General features: G+C 36.2%; 2 protein-coding genes across 3 annotated transcripts; both read right to left on the bottom strand.

Annotated features, from left to right (window-relative positions):
- Positions 1–842: 842 nt before the first annotated feature.
- Positions 843–1,214, bottom strand: LOC127148705 (uncharacterized). The gene has a single exon (XM_051082913.1). The coding sequence runs from the start codon at positions 1,212–1,214 to the stop codon at positions 843–845; it is 372 nt and encodes a 123-aa protein (XP_050938870.1).
- Positions 1,215–2,158: 944 nt separating this feature from the next.
- Positions 2,159–7,307, bottom strand: LOC103487921 (mitogen-activated protein kinase kinase kinase 5-like). 2 transcript variants are annotated; one of them, XM_008446429.3, is made up of 11 exons: positions 6,634–7,307; positions 5,696–6,493; positions 5,517–5,604; positions 4,757–4,819; positions 4,504–4,667; positions 4,239–4,314; positions 3,925–3,981; positions 3,729–3,854; positions 3,030–3,239; positions 2,845–2,945; positions 2,159–2,682 (listed from the first exon to the last, which is right to left on the bottom strand). In XM_008446429.3, exons 1-11 carry the CDS (start codon positions 7,002–7,004, stop codon positions 2,583–2,585), a joined length of 2,154 nt encoding a protein of 717 aa, XP_008444651.1. In that variant the 5' UTR covers positions 7,005–7,307; the 3' UTR covers positions 2,159–2,582. The 2 variants fall into 2 exon arrangements, with proteins under 2 accessions (XP_008444651.1, XP_008444652.1); XM_008446430.3 differs by having other exon boundaries at positions 5,696–6,469; positions 6,634–7,306.
- Between the last annotated feature and the right edge of the window lie 994 nt (positions 7,308–8,301).

Raw genomic sequence — 8,301 nt, 5'->3', positions numbered from 1 at the left:
ATCATTAATACTATAATAATTACAATCTCTATTAATTAATAATAAATTTATTTCAAAACTTCTAATTTGTCATGATATTTATTATTTACTATAGGTTTTATTATGCTACATTCATTACAATTTTTAGTATTTCACAGTCAAATGAAAAATTTATATATCAAATACATATTATTAGAACCTAAACTAAAATAATCTATTATTGTAATCATCTTCATGTCTTTTATCAATTGAAAGGTAAATTATAAATAATATTTTTTAATTTACAATGTCTGTATGCTTCAAAATTTAATATTTAAAAACACTGTTTCCAAATTTTTGGTTTAAGTCATTATCACATCATATCAAAGACTTTATCTAAACTTATATAATATTTTTACACTAAGAAGTTTTGAAATGTTTATTAAAAGTCAACATAGGTTTTTTTAGATTTGAAAATCGACAATATTTTAACTTTTTTTTTATTTGTTTAAAAAATCCTCTTCTAATATTATTATTATTATTATTGTTTTATTTTATTTTAAGAAACAAGAAATTTAAGGCGAAAGTTAAACGAAAATCCTCATTGAAAGCGTGAATTCAAACACAAGAAGCTCTTGACCAAAATTTCGATCAAACAACACATTCTCTCTAAAGCGCAATAGATACTAAAACTGAAAATCAAACTTCCGAACTTGATGGAGAAAAGCTGACAGAAAAATGGCATTACAATTAAGAGAGAGTTTCACAAATTTTCTAATTCTGACAGCGGAAGAAAAAAGAATCAAATGAAGGGGAAAAAAATGAAAATTACAGAGAAAATTTTGAGCTAATAATCCAATTATCAACGATTTCCATCTTAGAAATCAAGCGTTGGCAGATGGGTTTTGCGAAGCTGGTTCTTCTTGCTTAGTTTCTTGCTGGGTTCCGACCGCCATTGTCCCTGCCGGGAGAGAGGAGGCAGCGGCGGTGGAGGCATCGACCCTCGGCGGTGGTGGGGTAATCCTTCCGTCAATGCAAGAGGAACATTTTGTCTCCGCCCAGCTCTCCAAGTCGAAATGACCATAGCCCATTATGCTTCTTCCCGAGCACAGCCGCCCCACAACGACGGCGACGACGGCAAACACAATGATGACGACGAGGACTCCAATGACCGGACCGACGGAGCCGCTACCCGGATGGCCGACATAATTTTGCTGCAATCCCGGCGGAGATTGTTGTTCAATTGGGAATGACATTTGGCCGGAGCAAGAGCTCTAATGTAATGCTCCGGCGACGGCCACAAGATTTACACTTTTCTTTTTACCAGCAAAATCCGAACCTGAAGAAAACAAAGTCACTCTGTAATGGCGAGAAGATATCAAAGATGGAGTAAAGAAGAAGAGAAGGGCAAAAGAGTGACCAATAGAGAAAAAGATGTTTCTTTTACTGTAATTTTGATGGAAACAATAAGAACCCTGAGCACTGTAAAAGGACGAAAAGAAAAAGGCAACGTAATCAGAAAAGTTGGAATCTTTGGGAGTGTTAAAAAGTCCAATCTCTTTCCCAGATTGTGCCTTTCTTTTTGCTTTTTAAATAATAAATAAACAATTTGTCAAATGACCCAAATGAGCTATTTACAGGCCTATATCTTGCTCTTGCTCATGCTCATGTAAAGAATCTACCGAAAAGAAACCTTAACTATACATAGTTTCAAAAGTTACAGTTTTTTAACTATAAAAATGGATAAAAAACAAATAATAAGTGCAAACAGAGCATAATTTTATGGAATCTGTTCCAGCCCTACAGAAACTGGCTACGTAACATTGGCTGAAATGCCAGTACTGTCACGTGAAGCCTCTGATTTCTAATCTCTCATTTCTCTTTCCTTTTTGGTTTTCTTTTTCCTTTTTGCTTTGTTATGCATCTTAAAACTTCCAATCCACATGATTAAACACAGTTATGGATTTTGAATCAATGAAGTTTGGATATCAAAAGAGATCAAAAGGGTTTTTTTTTCAAACATAAACGATACCTGTTGATACATTTTCAGCAGCCTGTTTCGTGATCGTTAAGATAGAATTTGTTTCTACAACCGAACACAGCTTCTTCCATGTTCTTGGGAATTTTCAGCCCATCTATAGCTTTTGCTGTTGCTTGGTCTTGAAATGGTTTAGAAGAGAGAAATTTAAGTCTACCGAGCAAGAAAAAAAGGGGAGCTAGAACTACTGAGATGTCAAGGTCATTAAAGAGCCTTTGTTTGAGTTTGCATTGTAGCAAATGAGAGCGCCGATGCAAACTAAATATATACAGATACAAATCTATTCCCTTTCATAGAATTACAAAAAGAATGCTTATATACTCTTCTTTTCCTAGTACCATCTTTCAAGGGTTATATGCTTTTTCTATAAGTACAAAAAATATGTCAGGGCGATCACTCGAACATTGACAAGGACCTCAGGTTCGGTGATTTCTAAGACCTGTCGTGAGAGTTCACTTGAATGAGTTTTGTCGTTAAAGCGAGTCGGGGGGAAAGATGAACTCTATCCCAGCCTCGTGTGCCTTATGTAGACGGTGGGTAATTTCCTCCGTCGAGTATTTTGCCTGTAAATGTCCACAACCATAGCTCAGAGGTGCGGCACTTCCCTTTTATGAGTCCTTGAAATAGAAAAGTGATGGTTGACGACTGCACTTGCAGGAATGTTGCTTGAAATGTTTGTTGAAGGGCTGTGATTTGGTTAACAGAAGGAGTCAGTTGCAATGAAAACTTACAAGAACTGACACCAATATCTAAGGACAACTGAGAAACAACAAGAAGAAACTAAAAAGGTGTTTACAAGCTAATCATTATGGTTCATAAGTGGATGAGCAAAAGGTTAGTATAGCTACCTACGGCACGTCAAATAGTCATTTGAAGTCGAAGTTCCAGGGGAGTTTTGTGCCTGATCTCCTTTAGGATTAAGGGGATCCTTCGGATTTAACAATTTTTCCTGGGAGAGCGTTGAAAGAGAAAATTAATGGGATGTTTTGATGTGATAAAACTAATAAATAAAGTTGTACAAAGTAAGACTAACCAAGAGTTTCATTGTTGAAAATGCTGACGTTGGGATCGAAACATTTGAGTCACTTGAGGATCTTAAGAAAGGATGGTCAAGGAGCACCACGGCAGATGGTCTGTCAGCTGGATTCCTCTGAAAGCAACACTGGAGGAAGTCTTTCCCTTCAGGAGATAGCTTTTCTGGGATAGGTGGGGTTTTATTCAACACCTTGAACATAGCTTGATGCTGAAAAGTTGAAAAAGTAATGAATGGTTCAACTACAATGTTCCGAGAAAGGGAAGCTTAGCTGCAAACTTCATTTTGCTTTAAGTTTATTTTGGTTAAATAACAAGGTTAGTAAATTTTGCGATTCGTGTTTATTTAATCCTTGAACTTTTAAATGTGTGTAGTAGGTCATTGACCTCTTCGACGTTTTTACTAAAAAAATCTACCTGATATAAGATTGAAATTTAATGGTTCTATTAGACAAAGTTCAAAGTTATATCTAATCGATCAATTAATTATTTAACATTTCAAGAACCTTTAAAACTTCAAAATTAAGGAACTAAACTTGTAATTTAAAACCTCTTGATTTGTTTTGTTCTGTTTTTATTGGCATTTGTTATGCTCACCTATAGTTCTCTGTATCTCTTTCCTTACAAATAAAGATGGTTATTTTTCTCTCTTTCAATGGTCTAGAAAATAGAAAGAAGGAAAACTACATAACAGGCTTACCCCTTCAAACTCACACCACGGAGGTTTTCCATTCAGCATTTCAATTATGGTGCAACCCAGACTCCAAATGTCAACTGCCAAAGCAAGATCAGGGTTGGCATCTTTCAACATAGCAGCTTTTATGACCTGATGAAATGAATTCAGAGTTATACGAGAATATGCTGTTTGAAAAATAAAGTCAACTGCCGACACATACCTCCGGAGCCATCCAGTACGGACTACCCTTCAAAGAAAGATCATACTGCCCTGTCAGCTGAGAACAGACGAACAAATATTAGAAAATTAATGAAAATTAGAGCACACAAGTTGAAATAGTCAAATAGTAACAGTGGGAGTTGAAGCATCTGCAACATCTCATTCTCTTCCAAGGTATTAATAATTCCTATGAGGATACAATGATCAAAGTTCTTGAAAAGAAGTCATTGCAAAAAGGAGGTCAAACTGTGACTTCTGAAGGAACAAACTATTGGAAACAATTTAGTTGATATCCATTAGAACTTGAAAACTCACATGTTTTGCCATCCCAAAATCTGCAAGTTTGACAGCGCCTGATGAATCAACGAGCAAGTTTGCACCTTTGATATCTCTATAGAAATAACAATAAAATGGAGAAAGATTTTCACAAAGAAGTATAATAAATATAGTTTAGAGAAAGCAAAAACATATCCATCAAATATATTTTGCCATTTCATATCGTGTTTAACGATGGGAATGAAAAACTTTTCACAGAGATCGTTTGTTTGTAGAAGAAAGAATTTGTCTCTGACTCACGCACCTGTGAATTGTTTTTGTGCTATGCAAGTAAGCCAGTCCAGATAGAATATGGCGAGTGAAATTGCGAACAATAGATTCAGTAATGGCTCCACAATGTTCACGAACATATTTATTTATTGACCCAGGATAAACATACTCCAAATATATATAGAAATAATCACCAATCTACATTCCAAAAATGAGCCCAACTATTAGAGTTGTCAATTCTGGTAGAAGAAATTCCCGATACAAGAGATAAAAGCCAGAACCCTTACTATTTCACTTCCATAATACTGTACAATGTTCGGATGTTTAAGATGACTAAGAACTTCAATTTCCTGAGAAAAGAAAGGAGTTAGATGGCTGGAAAACATCATGAGGGTGCTGCTTAATGCATCGAAGCGCTTTAAAAAGAAAGCTCAGGAAGAATCCTAGATGATATGATCAGAAGAAGAATAGTAGAGACTCATACATCTAGTCTTTCCAATTCACAGAGAGCAACATATGTGGATAAAATTTATGAAGCTTTAGAGTGACTTGTACAGCTATAAGCAGCTTCCTCATGTTTATAGGGACAAAATAATTTCATAGTGATAAATACTCTTTTAATCACTAGAAATTAATTCAACATTAAAATTTAGACTCTTAACTGCATTTTTATATCACTTAAATTAGTTTCAAAAGATAAAGAACATATTTGATATTGATTTTGAAAATGAAGATAGTGATTTAAACCATTTTAGAATCACTTCCAAACATATCCTCAGACATGTGTACGGTGCACCATTAAACAAAAGTAAGTTCCTATTTGAGATTTTCATATGAGCTAGGTCCTCTCGAGTAGGATTTGAATAGCCACTAAGAGTTATATGCTCATTAATGATAGTAAAGACAGAGAAATAAAGATCTTAGGTTGCTCACAAACATCTCCGTTCAAGAATCTCCCTTAAGAACAGAAAATCTTCTGAATTAACTAAAATATCAACAATCACATGCGGGTTAAATAAGGATTCGAGAAAGTACATGACTTAATACCTGCTCTAGTTGCTTTATGCATTCAGCAGATTTAGGATCATCAGGAATGAGGTCAACTTCTTTCATTGCACATAAGGCTCCAGTTTCTCTGGAAAGTATGAAAGTAACTATGAGGAAGACATCATTACACACCTAATTACACATATAACAATAGTGCTAAGTTTGGACTTCATTCATACCTGTTGGTTGCAAGATAAACACTTCCAAACGTACCACGCCCAATTAGCTTTCCTTTTTGCCACTGACCTTTCATCGATGAAATGTATGGCTTCTCAATAACATGATGAACATTTGACGGAAGAGATTGTGGAGATGCTTGTGAAGAGGCCACTAACGGAGGAGGAAGGGGCAATGGGTGGGCATTGACATGAGCATGGCTTTCAGACCGATCTATGCTATTATCCTTTTGTAACTTAGGATGCAGGGGAAATGTCATATCGTTAGGAGGTCGGGAATTACTTATGGAACTTCGAGCTGTTGGGCTATGGAGAGGAAAGGGTTGAGAACTAAGTGCAGTTTTAAGGGGTGGTACTTTGGGAGAATTATTGGAAGGAGATTCCTGATATTCATGGTGAGTCAAACCAGAAACAACATGATTTCCATTATACGATGTTCGTGGGCTAACAACAGGACTCGGTAAAATGCTCGTTGGAGCACTCTTAGACGACGAATTCTTAGATGTCAAATTGTAGTTACCCCTTTCAGTACTCGGATGCGTAGGGGATCCCCTGCCGTTATTGTTTGGAGTCTGATCCAAACAACCAAAAAGAAACTCTTTATTCAGATTCAATTTCCCTGAATTCACCGAGAAACTTTGAGGGCTCGTAAATGTGGTAGCCGCAGTCCCTCTTGAATTGCCATTAACAACTTCCAAGGTCAAATCTGTAGCAACCCGCCTTTCATTGTGGCCAAAACTTCTACTTACATTCGTTGTCGCATGATCAGAGCACTTCCTAACAGTTTTAATAGCAGAATTACTAAAAGAAACAAATTAGACCAAAAAACCCATTTACCCTTTACATTATAGAATCAAAAGAAAACAAAAGTCGAAGGAAATTAAAAGTAAACTTCATCAATTCGTACGGCAAAAGTCAAGTCGAAATAAGAGAACCCTCACCGGACCGGAGTTTCATCAGGCGATCCAACACGTCCTTGAACAGAATTCCAACAACCGGACTCCGGGCTCCGAACCGGGAAGAGCTCCGGCAGAGGCAAAGGCTGGGGCGAAGGCGAGGAGGACCAACGTTCGGAACCCCCAAGAGGCGATTTAGATTTTGCCGACATATCGGGTGAATCAGGAAGCGATCGGGGTTGTTCAAAGCCAACGTCTCGATCCGTAAGATGCCGGAGTTTCCTCTGTCTGGTAAGCCGCCGCTGAACGAACGGCTCCGGTAGACCAACGGAAAAATCGGAAAAATCGGAAAAATCAGAATCGGGTACCTTCTGTTGAAGCCGAGAATTTGAAGCGCTTTTGTGAAAGAAAGGCATCTTGCTAAGCTGGTCGCGGTCTTCAGGCCGCCGCCGTCCGTCGGTTAAGGCCACATTGGCACAATCTCACCGTCTTTTTTCCCCATTTTCCTTTTCCCGGGAAAAGTAAAAAGGGGGAAAAAAGGGAGAAATTTTTTTTGCTTTTTCTATAAACTGCCTTTAACCAGATTTGGCGGTGGTTCGGTTTTATTCGCCTCCGGGCTATCTTAGGAAACGCCTACGTTTATTTCCATTTTTCATCTCCTTCACTTTTTTTTTAGGGTTTGAATAATCAATAACGAGACATTCATACGACGACTGATTTGCTCGGCTCCCAAAAGACGACATGTTGACTTCAAAAGAAAAGTAAAAAAGAAAAAAGAAATTAAATTTCGGAAGTTATTAAATTAATAAATATGGGTCAAAGTTGGTAAGTCCAAAGACATCGTGTTTGTACGGACGTATGGTAAAGTCGTGAGACATGATTGTATTGTTTTGTCAACCATGGCGCGTGCCTTACATTTGCCCTTGCAATATGGGCGAGTGGCGTCGACGCTTCCGACATGGAAACGGAGAGCCTCTCTCTTTGTACACACCACGCGCCACTGAGGCTTTATTTTTAATTTATGACCGAGTCGTAGATACCGAGTCAAACACTCGGCCTTTTCTTTTTCTTTTATTGAGGTATTATATTATAATAATATTATTGAATTCCTACGGTGACAAAAAAGTCTTAATTTACTTAGTCGTATTGGACACTGTCTCCCTCCTTTCTTAATCTTTTTAGTATTTGGTAAAACGAATTGTTTTTTCTTTTTAATATTTTAGTAAAATTAATTTTATATTTGGAATTTTCTGAAAATTTTTTAGTACTTCTGTTAACAAATTTTATTTTATTTCCCCCGACATTCAAATTCGAATTTAATCAACAATAATGTATATGATATTATACATTAATACCTTGTTGTTCTGGAAGAACATCTCACAAATATTTTAACAAATCACTATTTCAAACCAAGTCTTCTCTTTTATAATTTTCTTTTAAAAAACAGTAAAATATAAATAAATAAACAAAGGTTATTGCTACCCCTTTATATATACATACATGTACACATGTATATATGGATTAAATTTTCTATTTTTACTAAAAAAATATTTACAAAATTAATCCGTGTAAGCTATCTTTGAATTTTAAAATTAGGAAGACATGTAGATTTGCTCAACCTAAAAATAAAACGAAGGAAATATAATCTCAATACATAAGTAAGGGAGTAATTAGAATTTTCAATTTTCAATATGCTATAGATATGTTAGGTTA

This window comes from Cucumis melo, chromosome 3 (assembly GCF_025177605.1).
Source record: "Cucumis melo cultivar AY chromosome 3, USDA_Cmelo_AY_1.0, whole genome shotgun sequence".
NCBI lineage: Eukaryota > Viridiplantae > Streptophyta > Magnoliopsida > Cucurbitales > Cucurbitaceae > Cucumis > Cucumis melo.
The sequence above is the reverse complement of the archived record's forward strand: the minus strand, read 5'-3'. Positions and strand labels throughout refer to the sequence as shown.

Bases quoted from the DNA above. Each gene is read 5' to 3' on its own strand.
- LOC103487921 (XM_008446429.3), bottom strand. From the start codon at position 7,004: ATGCCTTTCTTTCACAAAAGCGCTTCAAATTCTCGGCTTCAACAGAAG. The intron at 4,820-5,516 runs GTATTAAGTCAT...TTCTTTTCTCAG, and splicing joins GCATAAAGCAACTAGAGCAG to GAAATTGAAGTTCTTAGTCA. The intron at 4,668-4,756 runs GTAAGGGTTCTG...TTTGGAATGTAG, and splicing joins AGTATTATGGAAGTGAAATA to ATTGGTGATTATTTCTATAT.
- LOC127148705 (XM_051082913.1), bottom strand. From the start codon at position 1,214: ATGTCATTCCCAATTGAACAACAATCTCCGCCGGGATTGCAGCAAAAT.